Raw genomic sequence first — 26,132 nt, 5'->3', positions numbered from 1 at the left:
GGGTAAGGACTTACGGGCCACCCTGTATATTTCAAGTTAAAGTAGATAATGAAACCAGCTTGCTTGAAAAAGAATGAAAGTGGAACACATTAGAATATCCGTTTTCACATTTGTTACACTTTATAAGTAACGTTTTACTTTCTTCTGTAGATTAAAACTGGTCATGAAAATAACAACTCTTTCACTTAAGACGTTTTAAGGGCTCGGCAAGGCCAGGTGGGTTAAGGCGTTCGACTCGTAATATGAGGGTCGTGGGTTCGAATCCCGGTCGCACCAAAACACGTTCGCCCTTTCAGCCGTGGGGGCGTTATAATGTGACGGTCAATTTCACTATTCGTTGGTAAAAGAGTAGCCCAAGAGTTGGCGGTGAGTGGTGATGACTAGCTGCCTTATCCCTAGTCTTACCCTGCTAAATTAGAGACGGCTATCATAGATAGCCCTTGTGTAGATGTGCGCGAAATTCAAACAAACCATAATGAACGTAGTGAGGAGAAGGTAATGACACGTGTTAATCACTCGTAATGTACGTAGTATAATAAATAAACGTAATGTCTAGAAGATATTAACGTCCCTTAGACACTTGAAACAAACGACTGTTCAGAAGATACCACAATCTGTTAAACACTCTTGATAAGAGTAGCCAGTAGAAGATGCTAACACTTGTAACACTTAGATATATACCCAATAGACTACTTTATATTCTGTTAAATGCATGAACAAACAAGTAGAGTGTAAGATGCCGCTTTCCTATATTGCCTATACTGTAAGTGTGAATTTATTCCAAATTTTTTAAAAAATATATGTACATGTGTTTTCTCCAGGTTGATAAACATTTCATATTTTGCCATTTAATAAGTAGTTTCTCCATAGAAATTAAGATAGGTATCGAAGTTCGCATTTTAAAAATTTATATTTTAAAGGGATAGGTTTGTGGAGTCGTGAAGCGCATATCACAGAAGTAAACAGGGGTGTGTATGTGTATGTTTTCTTATAGCAAAGCCACATCGGGCTATCTGCTGAGTCCACCGAGAGGAATCGAACCCCTGATTTTAACGTTTGTAAACAGACATCTAATAAGAAGTATAGTCAAGTAAATACGTGAAGTAATTGTGTACTTATGGATAAAAATAAAATCTGGGTCATAAATAAATACGTAATGTAAATTTTACGGTGTGAATACCAAGACGGAATTAGCATGTTAGGGTGACAAGTTTTCATTTCAAAATGGTCACCATCTTTAAATAATGTAAGATAAAGTCGACTTCGAGGCCACGTAGGAGGTTATTTTTAATGACTGTATTTAATTTTTAGGGTTAAGGATCTGTTAGTCATTTTTTTATTTCAAAATGGGTGCTAGTTATTTAAAATAGCGGTAGTAACCAGCTTCTGAATTAGGGCCTGTATAAAATTAAATTTGCATAGGCAGCTTTTAATTTTGACGTACTACAACTTTATTAAATTTTATTACGCCAACTTAATGTGAAGTCGTCACATTCATAAATCTATATCCGGTAAACAGCAAAATCAACTTGTAGAACACCAGCCTAGTTACTTAGAGGTCTGTTATCAGGCCTGCACATCATTTTTCCTTGCTGTCCTCTGCCTGTTGCTTTGAAATTGCTAGTGAAATACTAACCAAACACTGTATTCAAAGTGTTTATTTGCTTATGACATAAGAAGAGAACACTAATTCAGTATATTCGCCAAATGTTTATGGAGCTCCAGGTTTGAGCATGATGAGGAGTGCTACAACAACCACAACATCAAACACTGGAGCATTTGACGCCTTCAACTGTCTAGTTGTTGCTGTTTGTTATTAAGCACAAAGCTACAAAACGGCTACCTGTGCTTTGCCCACCACGAGTATGGATACTCGCGTCTAACAGTAGAAGCCCATAGACATACCTCTGTGCCACTCGGGAGCCAGATGGATAAAGTTCCTCTAAACATCCAGTTAGTTCCGATCTAGTACCTTGTCTGAGTGTTTGCAACAGTAATGGGTAGGAAGGGGAGGGATGTCTCTTTCTCAGGCCAGAAGAGTGTGTCCAATTTACCTTCACGTCCCTGACAGATTATGAACAACAGTAAACAAAAGTAGGAAGTATTCAGTTAGCTCACCTGGATTTAAGATTGGGATATTGCACAACTGGATGAATTATTGAAAAATATGTAGCTGGCTTTACTTGATTGGATCAAAAACAAACTTTTTTATTGTCTTGAAGTGGTCATCAACAAAATCCAGATGTAGGTCTTGAATACATATCCCTATCACAACTGCTAGCCTAGTGAGGTCAACTTCTGTAACTTTCTTGGAGTCAAGAACAAGCAGGTCTACACTTTTCTCAAAGAATCATTTACCAATTTCCTCAAAGGCATCCACTACTGCAGTCCCCTCTGTGCGGAATGAAACTTGTGCCCCTTTGGCCTGTTCCTGGTGTTTAGTGTATAGCTGCTTCTGAAATTGTTTTGTATACTCCTCAAACTCTGTGATCACTCCAGTAACTTCAGGTCCTAATCTTACTTACCACAGAAAGGTATAAGGCAGTGGTGCACAAACTTTTGAGTCAGAGGCCACAAACAGACTTCTCGTAACCGTTGGGGGCCACAAAAAAGTGAAGATTAAAATCGTCCCACAGCTGTTTTACACAAGATGAACATCACATTTAAGAACACACAAATAACGATTACATCAAAGACTTTGCACATTATTCTAAGAAATGTTATGATATATCAACTCTCACAAAGTCAGTGCGATGGATGGTGCTGCTTGTCATCTACGAGCTTAGAAATGTCCGACTTGATGTTTGACGTTGAAAGACGCAAGACTGCTTCCAGATGATCATTAGTCAGCTGATTGCAAGTGTTTTTTTTTGTTCAATTTCATGTGCGAGAAAGCCTGTTCGCAGCAGTACGTGCTGCCAAACATGCTGGTGTGGACAAGTACGTTCTCTTTCAGATTAGCAAATGTATCAGGCAACGTTTTGTAGAAGTCAAGCAAATTGTTTTCTTGGTAAATAGCACGCAGTTCATCAGATGCCTGGAGATCAGTAAGTTCGAGATGATATTCTGCTTACAAGTCATCCACTGACACAGTGACCGGATCAGCAAAAAGTTTCATCAACAATCAGCATTGGTCAAAGTCATGAAACCATGAGTTGAAGGATTGAATCAAGGTATCTAGCTTCCCAACATAAACTTGTGTGTCAATGTCCTGATTCTTCTGTAGTTGTGACTGAAAAGTGGGAAAGTGCACGAAGTTGCCTGATGCTGCTTGCTGCCGAAACAACTGAAACTTTGTATTGAAAGCTGAGACGTGATTTGCAAGCTGACAGACAAGCTGATTTTTGCCTTGCAACTTCAAATTCAGATCATTCAAGTGTTGTGTCATGTCGACCAGAAAGACCAAATCAACTTGCCATGCTGAATCAGTCATGGAAATCACTTCTGTGTCTTTGTTCTTGTGTCTGAGGAATTCTATCACCTCATCAATCAACTTCCAGAATCTTCTGAGCATCGTCCCTCGATTCAGCCAGCGTACTTCACAGTGATACACAAGGTCACCATAGTCTGAATCAATTTGAGCATCTTCCCTCGATTCAGCCAGCGTACTTCACAGTGATACACAAGGTCACCATAGTCTGAATCAATTTCTTCAAGAAGACTTCGAAACTAACGGTGATTGAGCCTTGGTGATTTAATGAAATTAATGGTTTTCGTCACTAATGCTATCAGTGCCTGAAAACCAACTTCACCAACTGTCTGTTCTGCTTTCCTCAATGCTTCATCAACAGTGCTACCAGCCCGCTAGTTTCTTCGGTCATGGCTAGTGCTCCGTCAGTTGTCACACTTACCAGTTTCGTGAAATCCAATGAAACACTACTACACAGTCGTACTGTCTCCTCGAATAGAGCAACCCAGTTGTCTGACCTTTCATAGAACCCATACCGATTAGTTCCTCTGTGATATTAAACGATGACAACACACCACGAACAAAAACTAGTGGCTGTGCTGTTGAACTGATGTCAGTCGACTCGTCTGCTGCCAAAGAGAAGAAGACAAGGTTGGCTGCTTTATTTGTAAGCTGTCTTGTCACGTCTGCTGAGAGGTGTGAAATTCTTCGTTGAACTGTCATACGATTCACCGTCTGTAGCTTGCGAACTGCTTCCGGACACAACTTTTCCGATGCAGTAATCATACATTGCTTGACAAAATCACCATCAGTGAACGATCGGCCAGATTTCGCTATCATCAACGAAATATCGTAACTGACCTCACACGCTGCACATAAATCTACTGACTGCTTTGAGAAAACGTTCTGCTGGTGATTCAGCGACCGCCGCAGAGATTCAGTTTGAGCTGTTCGTTCATCACCTACAACGTTGTGGAAATCTTTATGCTTCGACTCATAATGACGCTTTATATTGGATACCTTCGCTTCTGTTACTGTTGAATGACAGAGCAAACAAATCACGTTCTTCTGTTTTTGAATAAAATAGTATTGCGCAGTCCAATCGTCAGGAAACTGCCGATTTTCGTCGTCAACTTTTCTTTTACAACTAGCTGCCATTTTTGTTACGAAATAATATCAAAATAGGGCTCGTAAGTAAATGTCGAAGAACAACTGGAACGCGTGAGATTTCGTAATTACGGAAATATTACGCCATTGTGCCGATGATTAAATGTCTATGCATTAACGAGATTTGCTTATTAAATTTTCTTTATGGAACCATCCAATATCTAATCTAATGCATATTCTTCTATAGCGCTTAATCTTCGCGCAGGCGCGAATTCTGTGTTTGACTTTCCCGTTGGACATCGCAGGCTGCTCGGCGACTCGTCGCGTGCCGGATTTGGCCCGCGGGCCGGACTTCGTGCACCATTGGTATAAGAGATTTCTGTGAGAACAACAACATCAACATTTCCCCTTCTATAACGTATTGTTTTGTTTATGTGTTTGGTATATTAAAATAGCTGAGAAATGATGTGTCTTGTGGATCACAAAGTTACTACTGATAAACTGTGAAGTGTGCTTGGATGTTTTCTGAAAGTAAGGCCATGTCACAGAGAAGAACTATTAGCCACTACTTCTAGTGAGTGTGGTCTATGGGTGAAGTTTTGTGAATACTTCTTGAATGTACAAATAGCAGCACAAGCAGATAAATTTGTAGTACGGTGTTCTAGCACTAAAACTGTGGACGTTTATAAATTCATTTGAAAATCTAGTTATCACATACGAGGATACGTTTCTCGGGAACGCCACTGCCGTATACATCATAAACTGTACTTAGAAGCAGACGAATTTTGCAAGCGATTACCTGGTAGGCATGCTTTATAAGTCACAGTTACCGACGAACCTACAACCTCTGATAAAGCAGTCTGAGTTGGTTTATAGCTCTGGTCTATTTATTAAATCCCAGCCAGTCTCCCATGCACAAAGCGATTCATAATTTTGAGCTGGTGGACTAGAGAAAAAGCTGATAGCTAGTGGATAGCACATACCAAAAAAGATTGAATTGTTCTTGACTGAACAATTAGTACAATTTGATCGCTAATCTTTTAGCGCATGAACTCAAAAATGGGACGTGTTTCTACCGCAACGAAATACATTATACGAATTCTCAGATTCTCAGCCCAGACATGCTAACCACTGAGCTACGCCTTATACAAATTCAGAAACTAATACCTTTAATTTTCAATACGTCTTTGAAAAAAATATGAATTTTTGGAAAGAAATATTTTGGGCCAATTTTCTGTAATCAGTACGATGATAGGATTAACCGTTCATTTTATATCTCTAGTGAGATTAATAATGAATTCTTTTAATTTCTTATATGAACATCTTTCGCTATCCTTAATCCCTAAAATAATTATTATTTATCACAGATTAAAATTAATTTCTGATTCGTGAACCTCTTTTTACATAGAATTACACAAGTGTTATAATAATGTAAAACAAAAATAATTAAGGTTTGAATTTCGCACAGAGCTACACAAGAGGGATACCTGCGCTAGCCGTCCCTAATTTAGTAGTGTGATACTAGAGGAGAGGTAGCTAGATATCACCACCCGCCGCCAACTCTTGGTCTACTCTTTTACCAAAGAATAGTGGAATTGACTATAACATTATAATGCCCCTACGGTTGAAAGAGCTAGCATGTTTAGTACGATAAGGATTCAAACCTGTGACCCTCAGATTACGAGTCGAGCGCGTTAACCACCTGGCCATGCCGGGCCAATAATTATTGAAACACCCTAATTGATTTATCTGCTGTGTATGATCGCTCATCCAGTGGATTACCTAGCAGATTTACTTATGTAATATATTTATATTAACTGGTTTTGAAACTAACACGTTTGTTTTCTTCCCATTTAATTTTTATATCAATTTAACAAATGGCAATTTCAACACATAATGAATTATTTAACTGTGTGAGGAAGGCAAACCTATTCGTTTTCCGTGGACACGAAAGGTAATTCTGCCCGGTGAAACTATAAGATGTTTTCTCTATGTAATACAGTCTGCATGAGAACATTACATTACCATTACAAACTCAATACAAATACAGTAATGCACTGGACGCCTCAAACTGTTGTGAACTCTAATGTGAAAAAAGTCCGTATTATTCAGTCAAATATTTGTGGTTATACAACATCTTTGTTGTACGCATTAAAACTATCGTTCCTATATACAATGATATCTTGCTTGGTAAGTTATGATGAAGTAATTTTCATTTTCATGATATATTTCCAGAATTATTGGCATTAAGCTCATAATACTATCCTTATAAGACCTATCCTGTGATGAAAACAGAAATGATTCTGTGTTCGTTCAGTTATTGTAATTATATAACACCAGTAAGGTTGCGTTTGCTTTGAATTTTGCGCAAACCTACACGAACCGTCTATAAGTTAACAGCTAGTCAACACTACCCACCGCCAACTCTTGAGCTACTTTTTACTAACTAACAGTGAAAATGATCGTGATATTGTAACACCCCCGCGGCTGAAAGGACGAGTATATTCTTTGATGGGGATTCGAACCCGCGACCCTAAGCTGAGCGCTCTAACCATCAGACCATACCAGGCAATAATAGTCAATAAGGATACTGTTCAAAGTTTTAAGTTTCACACCGTATTGTACCGTAGTACTTAAGTTTAACACAGCAGTGAGGAATTTGAGCAAGCCACGTTTTATGTAAAAGTCAAAGGATATGCCCCTTATAGAGTAAAATATTGCGTTACGTAGAAAAAGTGTTAGTTGTAGAATAGACAACGTAGATACTAAAATATCCGCTCTAACTGTTTTTGTTGTTACTCTCAGCTTTCCTATGCCCATGATATTTCCAAACCAGTCTTCATTGCGTTTGTTACTCATAATATATCAAAATCTCTTCATCTGGATCATTGCAGACTGTTAAAGATCACTTTGATATGAGATCTGGCAGCATCATAAAGTCGGTAGGTTAAATGGACAACTTTGTTTGTTTTTACAAATTTCAAGTGATTTTTCTAGTATTCATTAAAAGAAGCTGACCTCAACTACTAAGAGTATTTTACTAATGTGTCTGAAAACTCCTTATGATTTATTATCTACAGAGAAATACCGGATAAAAGGCAGAGATAGACATAGTGTCCCGCTCAAAACGTACTGAAGACAGAGTTTTAGGCATCTACGGATCATACACCACTGAAAGGTATTATGTTTGTGTGTGTTTTCTTATAGTAAAGCCACATCGGGCTATCTGCTGTGAAAAGTATTAGACAAGAAACTTTTAACTCAAATAATGCACGACGCCCATTCAGTTGTGGAGTCTCATAAACAGGTAAACGGAATTTTTACTTCCAGAACCTAAATGTGAAGAGCCTGAAAAACAATAATTTAAATGTATAATAGAAACGTTTAAAAGGTTCATAAATAAGAATAATTAATATTACTATTCACAGGAAAAAAGTAGTTCCGCGCTCCCTTATTTCTGGAACTTCCATATTTCTTAACAACGCTTACACAGATTGCTACGTTCTAAGCCTTACTTCTTAATCGTACATGCTACCTAACTGCTAACAGAACCACCTGATTTGAAATCTAATCTTAAAGTTATATCGACTGAAAAAATTCAACGATTTTCTTATTTCTAGGTTCATTGTTAATCCAACACGGACTACTTATCATGCGTTTTGAATGTGTTTAACGTTTCGAACATTGTTATAAGCACTCTGTAACTTTTATGGATTCTCTGTTTATACAGATGAGTTGAAAATCCGTAAAAGTCACTGAAGTTTACTCTAAATACTGTAAAAAGAAAGTCTTGATAATCTACTAACGAACGAGTTAAAAACAAAAAAATTACATCATAATTATTCTTCTTAGATATAAAAAAGTGAATGAAGTTTCCAGTAATACGAAATCATAAATTTTTATTCTAACATTTACACCATTCTAGAATAGATATTGTTTAATCGACACCATTAAATAACATTAACCGTTTTGCATGATCAGCAAAAAACGCTTGATTAATCAAAATATTAAGAATAAATGTTTTTTTTTAGTTTGAAATTGAATCTAAACATGTCAGAAGAGTTTTGTTAAAGCAATGAGATGAAACTACAAAGTTTTTATAGTTTGCTTGATAGCCAACTTTAAGGGTAAAAGGTCGGTTTACTGGCAGTTAAAACATGCATCTAGATAAAGTGTTGGAACATTATTTCTGTTATCGTTCGTTTATTACTGATTAACATAAACAAAAACCGCGTTAGTAAATATATATATATAACTAAATGGCTCAGTGAGATATACATGGAACTAATACAAAGCATAATAATTAAACAAACTCGACTGTAGAGCAATAAGAGAAGAGATCAGTGTTTCCTTTTTTTTTTAGTAAATCTTTTTCAGAATTATTTATTCGGTCCTTAACGACAGGAGTATATTCGGATGAAGTAATGGCTTTCTTTTTTTTTTTTTCTCTTTTAGGCATCACAACCAAAGATCACTGACGTTTTATGCTAACAGTTGTAATAACCAAAAGAGGTCATTTGGGTATTTAGAGCAGTGAATTATTTTGACCAAGAAACAACCTTGCGGGTTCAATTAATACATTGTTATTCCTGTATCACGAGCTATTTTGTTAACTTTCACAACAACAATATTCGAAGGTAACATTGTTCAAGTAAATTCTTTACTTTGTATTAAAATTTTCGATTTTGTTAAGCTTCGTGTTTGGTATTGAGTAACACCGTATAGGTTTTTAGTCTTTAACAGCTAACTTTACCCAGTGTAGCAACACTAAGCACTAAACACTAAGCAACACTTGTAAATGACAAAATATGAAAAATTATTCTCAAATTTAGAATTGAAAAATTGCCAGTTTACTTGTTTCATTAAACTAAAAACATTCGAAACTGTTACTGAATCAACTGCGTTTAAAAATAGATTACGAGTGTTATTAAGTCTTTCTTTTGAATTTCGTGTAAATCTACAGAAGGGCTATTTTCGCTAGACGCCTCTAATTTATCAGTGTAAGACTAAAGTGAAGGCAACTAGTCATCACCGCCCTCCGTCAACTCTTGAGCTACTCTTTTGTCAACGCATAGTGGAATTGATCGTTACGTTATTATGCCCTACGGCTGAAAAGACGAGCATGTTTGGTGTGACGGGGGTTCGAACCAGCGACCCTGAGGTTACGAGTCGAGCAACCCTAACCACCTAACCATGTCAGATCTATATTAAGAGTTATTTAATATTTTTTTTACACATAACACTATGTAAAGCTTTTTAATTTTACATTGTTGCTCCAAGCGTTCATAAATATGTTTTGCCCTCTATGAAGAATATAGTACACTACATTAATAAGGACTGTTCGACAGAAATAACGCCCATCAGTAGATCAACGTTAAAGTTTATGGGCTTATAGCACTAAAGTCCGGGGCTCGATTTCTTTTTGTGGGCGGAGTGAAGAGAACTCGTTTTGTGTTAAAAGAAACAAACTATAGAAATGTTATACCATTTTATATGACTAATTTAAAATGTCAGTGACTTAACAGAATTACGGTTCAAGAGTATATCGTTTGTAATAAACACTGTATACGATACAATCATATATTTCATTGACAGTTCTTACAGAAAGATATACAGACGCCATCTAGTGAATAGATTCTTCTTATCTAATAAGCACTCGATAAGTGGCACAGTAAGCTGGTTGTTTGTAGGCGCTTTTGTATCAACTGGGGGGTAATTTGTATCGTTATGAATGAATCCAGTGACACTGAAAGATCAAACCGAAGATTTACTACACATACCTCTGTCTTCAAGGCTTTACTACAGTTAGGTCAAAAGTGGCAATTCGCAGGAGCATATAATCACGTTTTGTGATTCTGTAGTTTCAATCTGGTTCTTCCGTCCTCGACGAGTCTTCATTACCTGGTTTGTTTGTTTTTGAATTTCGCGCAAAACTGCACGAGGACTATCTGCGCTAGTCGTCCATAATTTAGAAGTATAGGACTAGAGAGAAAGTAGCTAGTCATCACCACCCACAGCCAACTCTTTTACCAACGAATAGTGGAATTGATCGTTACATTGTAACGCCTTCACAGTTTAAAAGGGTGAAGATATTTGGTGTGACGGGATTCGAGCCCGCAACTCTCAGCTTGCGAGTCGACCGCTCTAACCGTCTGAGCATGCCGGGCCTTCGTTACCTGCTATTATATCCTCTCACAAACTAGTAATGTACAAACACCAGTCTATCGGAGTTTATGGCTAATTGAATTTATGAAATATTATCATACCCGTTTGACCGAAGAGCTGAAATTGCGCTTTGAATTTGCACCGTTGCAGTAGCTTGAACATTATTTGTGGTGTATGACTGATAGTTACCCCTATTATTGCACACAGTCTCGTTTGCAAATTTATCCAGATCCACTTTTAGATTCTCAAATTCATAATTTAAATATTCTGGCTGCTGCAACAATGCTCTTATAATCTAAATACTGGGCCTGATCTAGCTGTCCCTAATTTAGCAGTGTAATATTAGAGGGAAGGCAGCTAGTCATCACCACCCACCGCCAACTCTTGAGCTACTCTTTTACCAACGAATAGTGGGATTGTCCGTAACATTATGACGCCCCCACGGCTGAAAGGGCGAACGTGTTTGGTGTGACGGGGATTCAAACCCTCGACCCTTAGATTACGAGTCAAGCCCCTTATCCACCTGGCCATGCCGGGTCTTTTACGTGTCGAAGCTCCTTTTATAAACTTTATATTGATCACTGTGTCTGTCTGTGTCACTGATGGTCTTTATACTTATTTTTGTTGTTAAACACAAAGCTTCCGGTGAACTCAGCAGATAGTCCGATGGAGCTTTGCTATAACAAAATACACACAAAGCTTTACAATGGGCTGTCTTTACTGTGTGTACTACAGGCGTCGAAACCAGTTTTCTTAGCATTGTAAGTTTCAGACTTGACACTAAGCCACTGAGGATGGAAGCTACTTATATTGAGACAAATATAAAATGAATACAACTACATCACAACCAACAACAACAAAAAATTAAAAATTTCCGTTAAGCCTAAACAAAGAAGAAGAAACAGATAATATGTATTTTCATTATTGTTTCATAAACAACCATTGATTATTAAATTTAAATAGTAGAAAATAATGAAAAATAAATTAAAAGAAAACAAAAAAATATAAATGAGAGTTGTTTATTTTTCTTAGGAATGATTTACATCAGCCGCTGGTCATCATATTTATTGAACTTTAATCTGACACTAAACATAATACTATCCAATTGAGCAACAAAACTACAGTAAAATGTACTTGCCAAGAAAATTAATTTGTATTTTAATTGATTTAGTTTTAAAGAGTTAAAAATGTTTAAGCGACCAATCAAAGCTTTGTCTCAACGATAAGTCCGCAGACTGACGATAAAAATCGAGTTGCGGTGATTCACAACTTTGACAGCACATTGTATAACTTTGGGCTTAACAACAAACAATCTGAGACGCTGATTTATTTGATTTGCTTTTTTAAATTCTCCACCCACTCCCGTGGGCTCAGCGATAATTCTAAAGGCTTTTACAGCTGAAAATATGGTTTCGATACCAGCAATAGGCAGAGAACAGATAGCCCATTATGTAGTTTTGGACTTAGCATCAAACAATCATTCTGAAACCAATGATAACAGAAGCTGATGCCAGACTACAACGAACAGTTTGCTGGGCTTGAACACACACATGTGTAGATTAGGGGACAAATACTTTCTATGAGGATTCTCAATCTGGGAATATTATTAAAGAAGTCCCGTGGAACGTGGAGATGCTATAAGTCACGTTGTTAGGTTAGCAGCCTGTTTTAAATCAGATAATAACTACGATATACTACACTGTGAAACGTGGAGATGCTACAAGTATAGGCTACGTTGTAGCTAGGAGGAAGAGCTTACGTTGTTGCAATTGTTAAGCCTAAATCCGATACCGACAGTATTGTACTACTTTGTTAAAGAACATGCCTCATGTTATCTTCGTACCAACTTTAGTTATTTGAACGTTAAGAACAACAATGGACTTTGGTAATACCAATGTGTGTGAAAATTAATGGTAGCCTATAACTTCTAAAACCGTTTATGTGATGTAAGAGATGTAACTATCCGTTATTTATATGCGGATTTTGGCAGATACGTCTTCTCTATTATAATGACTCAAATAATAACATGGTAAATCGAAATTGTTTAATTCCTATATTCAGTGCTTAAATAATATGGTAGTCCACAACTGTCCACTCTTTATATACAATGTTTAAAGTGTATATGGTAATTTGTGACTATCTACTAGTTAAGCACAATGCTTAAAGCATATATGGTAATTTGTGACTGTTTACTAGTTAAGCACAATGCTTAAGGGATATGGTAATTTGTGACTGTTTATTTATTAAGCACAATGCTTAAAGCATATATGGTAATTTGTGACTGTTTACTAGTTAAGCACAATGCTTAAGGGATATGGTAATTTATTACTGTTTACCACTTAAGTAAAATGCTTTTAGTATATATGGTAATTTGTGACAATGCTTTAAGTATATATATGGTAATTTGTGACTGTCAACCACTTAAGTACAATGCTTAAAGCATATATGGTAATTTGTGACTGTCTACTAGTTAAGCACAATAGTTAAGGGATATGGTAATTTGTGACTGTTTACTAGTTAAGTACAATACTTAAGGTATATGTCAGTTTGTAATATTAATAACTTACGACGAGTGTGTGAAGTATATGATGTGATATTTTTGTACTTTCAATATATTTAATATTTTACGTATTTACATTAGTACAGACGATATTTATCAGCTTTTGAAGAGAAAGGTCGAGTGAAATACAAACATTTATTTTTTACACCATAAAAAATATGTCCGTGTGTCATGTTTCAGTATATTTATCTGTGACGTTCATCACTTAATTTCATATTTGTACATATAGGCATCAAATTAAACTTTGTAATTTAAGTTAAATTTACAACTGATACTCATTGTATCTCCGGTACTAAGAAAAATGATAATTTGATTTGTTAATTTACAAATGTCACTGGTATTTGTAACTTGAAAACTTGTCTGAGAAATGTACATGTTGCTTCGTTTAGTGTACTTAGTAATGTGCCACCTATCCCTTTATTTTATTAAATTATGTATTTATTTATTAGATAAACATTTCAACTTACGAAATGCGCAAGATAACTTATAAATATTCATTTCGTGTCATATTAAATTATTTGTTTAATTTTTTACATGTACTTTACAAATTATAAACCTACGTGACGTGATGTGAAAAACGAACGGAAGATTAGAAAATGCAATTACAAATAATTAAACAACTAGTTCACTTCTTAGGTAATTTGCCAAATTTAGAAATAGCAATGACATTTATAAGCTAAGTTTACACTGTTTAAATTGTGCGTACATTTTACCTCAAATTGCAAAGATAAACGTGACATGTCATACATTGGGCACAAGTGATAAAGGTTAACAGATTTTTCTTGCGTTCCTTCTGCTGGTCTGTGAATCAAAACGTATTTTTCTTGTGGTTTTCCGTGGCTATGGTGTCATTATTTGTGCTTCCTCTGCGTTCTAATTTTATCTTGGGTCGCGTCCAAAGTGTTCGTCTTTCACTTCTTATATCGCTAAGCTGCATCACTTGCCGCAGGAATATAAGGTCTTACGGCACTGATTGACACTTGTAATGCGTAATACATGGAGAATCGTATCTATATTATGCAAGGGAAAAGCTCTTACGTTATTGCCGCTTTAAGTTTGTCTCCGTTTGTAGCATGTTGCAAACAAGGCACATTTTCACTGTGACAACTCTATTCTATTCGTCGTCTGTCTCTTCGAAAAAAATACTGTTTTCCAGCAAAAATATGCGCATTAAATAAAGGATAAAGAACAAAAAACACGTGCGGGCATGCCAAGCCTATTTCCAGGGATAAGCGTGCCAATGTCCATACTAGATTAGGACTACGAAAGGAGTTAGAATGGTTGCTAGGCGACCAACAAGTCAAGCTCGCGAGAGTCGAGGAATGTCACATTGGCTGATATTGTTCTCAGCACCTTGGCGAGAGCAGACGGTATACTAAATTCCCTCCACTGGCCGCCGTTGTATCATCCATAATAGCCCGAATATTTTCCACTGGAATACATATCAGTGCTACTTCTTTGTTACTAAACTCAATATTTCATAAATTACAGCCTGGTTTTTTTGGCAACCAGCTGTTGGGAACATAATTCTAGAAGTACTGTAACAGGAATGCCTCCCAAGCACGACCGAAGACAAAAAGGCGCCGAAAGCCGCAGTAAGTCACCGTGATTATTTTCCTAAGCGAACTACTTTATCTTTAGTTCATTTACAAGGTCAGTATGCAGGGAATATCGAAAGGGACACTAACACGAAACTAATCACAGTTGTTTAACTTCCCCAGTTCGGCGGCTGTTGCTGTAGGCTTCACATGTTGCGTATTTGTAGAGTCCATGTTGATTGTGTTTGTGCAATTTTTTTTTTTTACTGCGAAACTGCACATTTTACAGTGATGGATCTTAGGTCTCATAATCCTGTCCGTTTTACAAAAGTTTGAGTTGTTAACAAACACATTTAACAAGATTGATTAACACTCCTACGAAAAGACGTTTCTAGTCCTGATTTCTCCAAGCCCGTTCCCCTGGCTGTGGTTTCGCTAGATAGTAGATAGGGATAGTGAGAATCTCGTTAATCCATTCATTAATGGATTTAAATGGCAATTTCATTTAAATACAAAATTATTAGCCTAATATTAATAACCTTTCAAGTTGCCCTGGGGCCTATTAGGCCCCACTTTTCGTAGGAGTGTTAACATTGTTCGTTTTCAATACTTGCTAGACGATATAAAACGATAATTCAGACAACAACACAAACGAAGCACTTGTGAAGAAAAGTAAAAAAAAAAAAAAAAACATGCTAATTAGTCAATTATTTACTGATTTGTAACAACGTAGTGAAAGAGAGAGAAACTTAAGCCGTTGTCTTAATGATTAGTTAGAGACTTTTTTTATTATCCTTGTTTTATTAGAGGTCCTAGACTTATAAGGTAGAATATACTGGAGTGAATAAGGTAGGACACTCTACTGACACGTACATTCTAACGGTTAAAAACGTTGCTCGTCATATTATTATTTTCCATTTATTTAGTTAAACATATAAGTTTGTAAAATAAGCTACACATATGTGCAGAGTTACACACTACGGCATTTTTTTATAATATTTTTTATTGTGACAGAGGACAGTTGGTTGTTGGGAGTAAAGTCAGATTTGTATACAAATATCTGTGATGCTCATTTCCATTCATCTTGTCCGGCTGTATTGTAATAACGAAACACGTGTACAGTAATGGTTGACTCACCGGTTGCTATACAAAGTCGTTGGACACAGAAACAACGTGTATTAAAGTTACATACAGAAGAAACGAACGGTGTGATCAAACGTTATGTACTTGGACAATGGTTCGTGTGCTATGAATGCTACAGAAAAAGTACTACTCATATCAAATAAACATTGACCCTCTGTCCAGATAATACCCGGGTAAGGAAGGATGGTATGTCCGTATAGCGGTATGGTAAATATCGACCCTATTCAGGTAATACCCGGGTAAGGGTGGATAGTAGGTTAACATAGAGGTTTGGTAAATATCGACCCTATTCAGGTAATACCCGGGTAAGGGTGGATGGTAGGTTAACATAGCGGTTTGGTAAATATCGACACTATTCAGGTAATACCCGGGTAAGGGTGGATAGTAGGTTAACATAGCGGTTTGGTAAATATCGACCCTCTATTTAGGTAATACCCGGGTAAGGGTGGATAGTAGGTTAACATAGAGGTTTGGTAAATATCGACACTATTCAGGTAATACCCGGGTAAGGGTGGATAGTAGGTTAACGTAGCGGCTTGATAAATATCGACCCTATTCAGGTAATACCCGGGTAAGGGTGGATAGTAGGTTAACATAGCGGTTTGGTAAATACCGACACTATTCAGGTAATACCCGGGTAAGGGTGGATAGTAGGTTAACGTAGCGGCTTGGTAAATATCGACCCTATTCAGGTAATACCCGGGTAATGGTGGATAGTAGGTTAACATAGCGGCTTGATAAATACCGACACTATTAAGGTAATACCCGGGTAAGGGTGGATAGTAGGTTAACATAGCGGTTTGGTAAATATCGACCCTCTATTTAGGTAATACCCGGGTAAGGGTGGATAGTAGGTTAACATAGCGGTTTGGTAAATATCGACCCTATTCAGGTAATACCCGGGTAAGTGTGGATAGTAGGTTAACATAGCGGTTTGGTAAATATCGACCCTCTATTTAGGTAATACCCGGGTAAGGGTGGATAGTAGGTTAACATAGCGGTTTGGTAAATACCGACACTATTCAGGTAATACCCGGGTAAGGGTGGATAGTAGGTTAACATAGCGGTTTGCTGAGCAAAAGGAGTGAAGGGTGCGACCAAACTGTTTGTACTCGATAAGTGTTGAGTCTTACATGACAAACTAATTATATCAAGGTTAAGGTTAGTTTCAAAAGAAGCGAATGATATAATAGAATGATATGGATTTAGAGATTCGTGTGCTGAATAATACAAAACAAACTACGTACGTTCACGTGAAGCGAAAGATATGATCGAATGATACGGATTTAGAGATTCGTGTGCTGAATGATACATAACAAACTACGTGCTTTTACGTGAAGCGAAAATTGAAATAACATGAAACAGAAACATTATTAACTGTTTGTAACATTAACACTATATTTTCTGATAGACGTTAAGGCCTAATATCCTTATAAGTTATTAATGTAGTCGAATGTCAGCAACATACGAGAAGCAATAGAAAACTGACACCAGCATTGTTAAACGTGCAAATCGTTTTAAACGACGTACGACAGGTTGTATGTTTTAAAACTTCAGAAGGCCTCGTTTTAAATAGCGATCGCCATTATGCAGCATCTGTGCCTGAAACTAAAACAAACAACAACATCAATAGTATCGCTTTTTTAGATTTTATAGAGCATGTGCCAAATAATCAAAAATTGAGAGAAAAGTGTATGCAGATGAATCTTTAGAGAGTTGAAAGATAAAAATATAGTTTCATCTTTTAGTATGTGTTATATATAACCAATCAGTTTCTCATATGAGTATCTGTAGCCTTGTACGATCTTTCTGTGATTGTTAGAGGTTTAATCTCTTATTAAACATAATGGTAATTTATTTTATCAACTCTGTAATAGAGAAATTGACAATTCGTTGAAATACCTGCAAGTTACAAAGAATGAAACTCCATTAGAAGACTGGTGGATTATTATATTTGTTTGTGCTACCTTTGGTACCGTTTATACGTGAGAACAAATCGTGAATCTATTATGTACATGGTTAAAAACATACTCTGTTACGTATCAAAACAACATGACTGTTTCAATGTGATGTATAACGAAGTATACACACGTGTGGTAACGCATAATGAAAACATGTCTGTGTGATAAATAACACAATCCTGTAGGATCAACTACATTTTGTAAACTGACTGTGTAATATATATAGCACATTGTGTAGATATGATATTACATATCATAATTTATCACAAGTAAGTCTCCGATATATTATGCTACTTACACTACGTATTGGAATTTCAAATAACCGAAAATTTTAATTTAGAAGTTAATTCAATGTTAATATGTATGAACTTTATGATATTTGCTAACAAGATTGATACACGCAATTTTCTTTCTTAATACAAATATTTTGAATATACAAACAACAATACAACATATAATAACGGTTATTACAAATAATGGTTTATATACAAAAATTTTACAAACAATACGGAGCCTTCTATCTGGCCTAGAACTAAATATTTAATCGACGGTCAACGACGACGACCAAATTAATTCTGAGTTGACATTGTTATACCATGGTGAAGCTAGCGTTGTCTTTTCTTGGCTGGCCTCACACCGCTAACAAGCTGCCTTTTTAGTGACGAAGATATTTAATGTCGTTATACAAATACAAACGTCCGAAGTTAATTAATTGAAGTTGAACTGTTTGTATTGTTCGAAATATATAAAGGTTCTTGATCAAATTCTATACTTTTCTTTGTTAACCACAATTATAGCTTCTGAGGCTTATGGTATACCCACTGTAGTTAACAAACAAATATTTTGTTCTGTATCCCGGCGCGTCGGTTTATATACTTTAAAGTGCGATTTTTGAATGTTCAACATTGTTCGAAGACACGCTAGTATTTACGTAAACCATATATTGTTGATTCTTGCTCTCCAGTATCTTCTACACTTTTTTATAATAGGCGGGATTTGCGCAATACACATCCAAGAATATACGTCACATGCATCAAACTGAAACAAACATAGGTATTAAAATAAACCTATAATTGTAGCTCCGTTACAGTGATATATAACACAATGTATATGCTGTAACTCGTTAGATAGACATTTGTTGTTTTCATAATTCTCTCTCTATAAATATACAGAATGTTGGCTTTAAAGTTTTTTTCAACAGATATTTCCATCGGTGGGACAACGGTAAGCCTTTGTATTTACAACACTAAAATCAAAGATACAATTCTCTTCTGTGGTGACAGTAACGGGAATCAGAGAAGTCAGGTGGCTAGGGTGGTCAACTCGTAGTCTAGGAGTCGTGTATTTTAACGTCCATCCCACCAAACACGCTCGCCCTTTCTGCCGTGGGGACTTTATATTGTGACGGTCACCCTTACTGTTAGTTGGTAAAAGAGTAACCAAACAGCTGGTAATGGGTGGTGCCTTCTCTCTAGTTTTTTACTGCTACATTATCAAAGATAGCCCTCGTGTAGCTTTTCGCGAAATTCAAAATAAATCAACGGACATAATCTCCAAACAAGCACCGATAAAGCACATAACAATGTGCACATCTGTCAATTTACCGGCATCATTGTAACTTTTAAGACTCTGGATAGATTCTTTTCGAAGACTGTTAATGGTAGGAATTATCGTTTGTTTATTTTCGGATGTTCGCGCAAAGCTACATGCTGTAGACACCCTTGATTTTTAACATGATCGACCAGAGAGTAGGCAGGCAGATAATAGTACCGACCGCTAATTCACGAGCTGCTCTAATCAAGTAGCGCAAGTTTACAGTCGCATTTGTAAAAAAAAAATCAAAAAAATCTCCGGCTCCAAAGTGCAGAGGGCGTTTTATTTTTATTATTTTTCTGCCAAGTGACGTGAACCATGGTCAGATACTCTGATCGTTAGGACTTACCAGGTCGTTATGTGAAGAAACGTAATACAGAAAATCTCAGTTGCTAATCCGTATAAAGCTCAGGTAGCAGCATAATTACACTGAAATATAGCTCTAATCATACAGTCGTTTTGACGATTTCAGTAGTTAAACTTTTGGGCAACCCGAAAGTTTCCGAATAATCCGGACCGACATCATCAACTATTCTTCTTGTTAAAAACGCTATAACCCTGCCCAGCTATTGGAATTAAACATGTTATTAACTGTTCTAAAGCATGGCCAAGCGCGTTAAGGCGTGCGACTCGTAATCTGAGGGTCGCGGGTTCGCATCCCCGTCGCATAAACATGCTCGCCCTTTCAGCCGTGGGGGCGTTATAATGTGACGGTCAATCCCACTATTCGTTGTTAAAAGAGCAGCCCAAGAGTTGGCGATGGGTGGTGATGACTAGCTGCCTTCCCTCTAGTCTTACACTGCTAAATTAGGGAGGGCTAGCACAGATGGCCCTCGAGTAGCTTTGTGCGAAATTCCAAAAACAAACAAACAAACAATCATTTGTTTTTGAATTTCGCGCAAAGCTACACGAGGGCTACCTGCACTAGCCGTTCCTAATTTCGTAGGACTAGAGGGAAGGCAACTAGTCATCACCACCCTCCGCCAACTCTTGGGCTACTCTTTTACCAACAAATAGTGAGATTAACCGTCACTTTATAACGCCCCCACGGCTGAAAGGGCGAGCATGTTTGATGCGACGGGAATTCGAACCCGCGACCCTCAGATTACGAGTCGAACGCCTCAACTCACCAGTCCATGCCGGGCCCAAATTTTTATCGCTCAGTACATTATTGCCTTATGAAGGCTCCTGTAAGAAGGTCAAAGGCTCTCAAATAAAGGTATTCTATAACTCATAATGTAGGTAAGGTAGAAAACAACAAAAGCAGTGCTAGGTTATGAGTGCGATAAAACACTAAGGTAAAACACAAATTAGTGATTTGAACGAAAGAATAATAATCTGTTGAAAATATTTATTTCACTAATGAACGTTTACATTTTTTGATAATGTTTAATATTATTTTAGCAATACTTACTATCTAACGTTTCAAATACATCCAAGGATTGAATTAATCGTCGAAATAAACAGACGCCAGTCAATTTACACTCATGTTTCTACACTAAGGAGTCACTACAAAATTAACATAAATTTTCTACGAAAAACGTGACAATGAATTGGTATATCGGTTAATAATTATAAAACTGATGTTTAACATAACACCACAGTGTTGTAAATAGTTTTTACTACTGGGTATTGAAAGCTTGTTTGATTACCTTGATCAAATGATATTAACAATGGATATAATTGGTTTATTTAAAGCGTATCTCGAATTTTCTCTGTTTTTATATATAAATTTTACAAGAATTTATGAGTAGTTGTGGGCAGCGAAGAACTGTCTTAAAAATTAGACTAGAATTAAAAGCGAGCAGACTTGTGAATAAAATGGGTGAGTTTGTTATGGGTAAAGGATTCCATGGATTAAATAAATAAGTCTAAAATTAAGTATAGCTTTATTTAAGTTTAAACATATTGTGTGGCCTAGCATGACAAGGTGATTAAGGCTCGCGACTCGTAATCTGAGGGTCGCGGTTTCGAATCCCCGTCGCACCACACATGCTCGCTCTTTCAGCCGTGGGGACGTTATAAAGTTACGGTCAATCCTACTATCCGTTGGTAAAAGAGTAGCCAAAGAGTTGGCTGTGGGTGGTGATGACTAGCTCTAGCTGTCTTCCATCTAGTCTTACACTGCTAATCTGGGGACAGCTAGCGCAGATAGCCCTCTAGTAGATTTGCGCGAAATTCAAAACAAGCAAACAAACCCTCTAGTCTCTTACTGCAGCCCCCCGCTAGTACAGCGGTATGTCTCCGGATTTACAACACCAAAATCAGGGGTTCGATTCCTCTCGGTGGGCTGAGCAGATAGCCTTTGTGGCTTTGCTAAAAGAAAACACACTCACACTGCAAAATTAGGGACGGCTGGTGCAGATAGCCCTCGTGTAGCAATGTGCGAAATTTAAAAACAAACAAACATATAGTGAAAAACAACACAATCGGCTAAGATCCGCCTTAGTAATTAGGGCTAGAGTAGAGTCCAGTTATTATTATTTTTCTGTGAAATATATAATGTATTTTAAATACCAAAAAGAAGAGAATTTATAAGTTAGGCTTGAAACATTTTGTGAAATAAGTTTAGAGTATCGTTTTTGTAATCACAGAATTATAAATTGTAATTGCTGGAGTCTTCCTAGCCAGCTGACTGTTCAAAAAAAAAAAAGTCTGTTCAAAGCCGATGTACAAGAATATTTGATGTTGTTGAGTTTACGAATTTGATAAGATCTAACGAAGATAATAATAAAATACAAACTGTATATTGCTATCAAGTTATATTAGACTTCATATTTCATAGCGTCTTGAGGAAGTGAGGCTACACAGACACTCTCAGTGTTTCCTGTTTTCAAACAGGAGAGCCAACTTTTCGGTCATCTTTATTTATTGTGATTAGAGGTTGGAGAAGGTTTAGAACTGTAATAAAGACGAAAGCTGTATACTTTTTTTTTTTTTTGGAAATCGACTGATGTCGAAATTTTAGTTGGAAATCAACTGGTGGAATTTTAAACTTTGAAGTTACTTAGATAATTAAAGAAAACCAACTCCAATCACGAGCCTTAAGAAACAGAGATTTTGTTTGTTTGTTTGTTTGTTTAGGATTAAGTACAACGCTACATAGACAATTTGTGCTTTGCCCAGTTCGGGTATCGAAACTCGGTTTTTAGCGGCGTGAGTCCGCAAACATGCCGCTGTACCACTGGGAGGCAAGAACCATAGACTGGTTTGGTTTGTTTTGAATTTCGCCCAAAGCTACACGAGGCCTACCTGCGCTAGCCGTCCCTAATTTAGCAGTGTAAGACTGGAGGAAAGGCAGCTAATCATCACTACCCACCGCCAACTCTTGGGCTACTCTTTCACCAATGAATAGTGGGATTTACCGTGACATTTTAACGTCCCCACGGCTGAAAGGGCGGACATGTTTGGTACGACCGGGATTCGAACTCGTGACCCTCGGATTACGAGTCGAGCGCCTTACCCACCTGGCCATACCGGACCTGAAAGAACCAGAGGAAAAACCAAAACAGCAACTAAATCAATGACGTAAAATTTAAGATGCAGAACACAGACATACAGTTAATATGATTGGTAGTGGCTTTCAAGAGTGGAAACAGTCTAGTCTACAACAGAGTTAAAAAAGAAAACAAAAACAGTTAAATCAATTTGACCAACGCTTAAGTACCTTAATCCATGTTTCTCGTAAAAACGAATATTTCCACTACGTAGTTTGAAGAAAATTTATTTCACAGAATTTTTGCCTTTTTTATAGTGTGGTATATTTGTGTTTTAATAAAAGATGTTGTTAGTGTAATTTGTTTTACATTCACAAGAACTAGGACGATCTAATCTTGGAGGCCGATTGGCGCGCTCTAATTCCGAATTATCTTGTGTGGTGCTAACTCAGCATTTTATGTTAATCTAGTTAATTAACAATTCTCAAAATTACTGAAGTTGAAGAATAAACTTGTAAGGAAACACTGTAGTGACTTGGATTTGTGGTTAATAATTGCTAACAACAAATTATGAAATCGTAAAGTAAGATTAGATAACCTTTGGTACAGTAGTATTTATGGTATGAATTAATTACGAGTTCTCTTGTTTTGTAATCCAATCTGTGGGGCTTTATTTGGGGCTGTCATTTTTACCAGTTCATCAAGAAATACTATCTAGAATTGCTTCGTAACGGATGAGATGGTTTGTTTTGAATTTCGCGCAAAGCTACTCGAGGGCTATCTGCGTTAGCCGTCCCTAATTTAGCAGTGCAAGACTAGAGGGAAGGCAGCTAGTCATCACCACCAACCGCCAACTCTTGGGCTACTCTTTTACCAACGAATAGTGGTATTGACCGTAACATTATAACGCCCCCACGGCTGAAAGGGCGAGCATGTTTGGTGCGACCGGGATTCGAACCCGCGACCCTGGGAATACGAGTCGAACGCCTTAACACGTTTGGCCATGCCAGGCCAGGATGAGATGGAAATCGATGTTTCTCAGCGAAACTGTTACGTTAAAAAAATTAAACAATCTCGGAATGTTTTTATAATTAATGTATTATCACCTAGGCCCAAGATATTTTGAAAACCAGGGAATGAATCTAGTGATTCGGACCACCACGTTTTTTAGTGTCTTATACAATCTTCATGGAATAGTCGAAGTTAAAGAATATCAAAGAAACTTTAGACAAGGTGAAACACCAACGTTTCCTAGCCGTTGTTAACGTGGCGCTGAGTAGAGTCGCCTGAAAAGAGCCTTGGGGAATAATGGAGAAACTTGGAGGTCGAACGTGCGCGAGTTTGTCTCAAAATAACAGATTCTTTCGAGACATCTGAAGAAGGTTTTTCCTTAAGATTTCGTGACTGCAGTTGTAATTTGTTTGTTGTAAACGTGAGAAATGCAATCGCTGGGGATTTCTGTCAATAAAAAGAAGAAGTTAAAAAAGGAAAATTTCTCAGCTACTTGGAAAGAACCTGCAACGTTTGCTAAAACACTTAAGTACATCGTTTCGGTCAGCAATATAAAATGTGACGAATAATTAGATGGCCGATAAATTTAAATATTCACGCCTTTTGTCTGTTATTTTTTACAGAAGAACCTAAATTATATTGATAACACTTTCACGAGACAATAAAACCGTTTGTGACGAAAAGAACAAGAAATAGCGCGAAAAGCATACATTAATACGGATATTATCAAACCATCCGTTTCGTAACCTTTATCTGTGAGAAATAAATTTATATATTCGCTGATGATACTTTTCGTTTCAATCGATAAAAGAGAGCACAGTGGTTGGTTGGCTGGATTTATGTGTTTACTGTTTATTTTTATTTGTAACCCACTAATAGGTTCTAATCGTGAAAAATGTCTTGCTCGATATATGTATATATCTTATAACGAAATTCAGATAAATTTGATGAACCTTCACTGTTTTGGAGAAAAGTTTCGGCTGATACTACCGTTGGTGCTATCTGGTGACAGTTTGGAGGACAACATGGCTATAAAGTTCACACTGTTCTTTGAAACTTTAAATACCTTTGGGGTGGATTAGTAATTAATGTGTCGCACTGTGGCTCTACAGGTTAATGTGTCGTATTGTGATTCTACTGATTAGTGTATTAAACTGTGGCTTTACAGGTTAATGTGTCGTATTGTGATTCTACTGATTAATTTGTCGCACTGTGGCTTTACTGGTTAATGTGTCGTATTGTGATTCTACTGATTAATGTGTTGAACTGTGACTTTACTGGTTAATGTGTCGTATTGTGATTCTACTGATTAATGTATTAAACTGTGGCTTTACTGGTTAATGTGTCGTATTGTGATTCTACTGATTAATGTGTCGCAATGTGGCTTTACTAGTTAATGTGTCGTATTGTGATTCTACTGATTAATGTGTTGAAGTGTGGTTTTACTGGTTAATGTGTCGTATTGTGATTCTACTGATTAATGTATTGAACTGTAGCTTTACTGGTTAATGTGTTGTATTGTGGCTTTACGGATCAATATGTCGCACTGTGGCTCTACAGGTTAATGTCGTATTGTGCCTCTATAGATTAATGTGACGCACTGTGAATCTACGGATTATGTGTCGGACTTTGGCTTTACAACTTGCGTCTCCTTGCCGCAAAAAAACTATAGACCCCCATATTTTGGAGCCGTGGGTGTGATGTCAGACAAGACAAACCTAAAAGTTGACCGAGGGTTGTTTTTACAATCTACCAGTCATTCGAGTTGTCTGTTTACATTTAGGAAAAGTTGTTGTTGTTTTGAATTAAGCACAAAGATACATAATAGGCTATCTGTGCTCTGCCCACCACGGGTATCGAAACCCGGGCTTAGCGTTGTTCCACAGATACACCGCTGTGCCACTAGGGGTCAATTTACGAAGAGCTAGTGCAGATAACCTATGAGTAGTTTTTCGCGAATATCCTAAAACAAAGAAACCAAAACAAAACGTTAAAATTTTGTTTACTTTCAACAATGTGTTTGAGTGAAAAGAGATTTGTTATTCTTCATCAGGTACACGCTTTTAAGTGAGATATCTCTCATGGCTACCATAAAAAAGAGAAAAAAGCCAGTCATTGCTCGTTACATATATTGTGTTTTTTTTCTGAATTAACGCGCTCTAGTGGCACTATACATCAGAAAAAACTACTCTTCTGATCGTCTTACAC

General features: G+C 37.0%; 1 protein-coding gene across 1 annotated transcript in view; it reads left to right on the top strand.

Annotated features, from left to right (window-relative positions):
• Positions 1-14,228: 14,228 nt before the first annotated feature.
• Positions 14,229-26,132, top strand: part of LOC143246035 (uncharacterized) — an 83,865-nt gene continuing 71,961 nt past the window's right edge. Inside the window, exon 1 of the mRNA XM_076492276.1 lies at positions 14,229-14,836. Coding sequence (XP_076348391.1) covers positions 14,791-14,836 — 46 coding nt within the window. The 5' untranslated portion in view covers positions 14,229-14,790. The remainder of the gene's footprint in view (positions 14,837-26,132) is intronic.

This window comes from Tachypleus tridentatus, chromosome 3 (assembly GCF_004210375.1).
Source record: "Tachypleus tridentatus isolate NWPU-2018 chromosome 3, ASM421037v1, whole genome shotgun sequence".
NCBI classification, from domain to species: Eukaryota; Metazoa; Arthropoda; class Merostomata; order Xiphosura; family Limulidae; genus Tachypleus; species Tachypleus tridentatus.
Note: the sequence above shows the minus strand (reverse complement) of the source record. Positions and strands in the feature narration are given on the sequence as shown.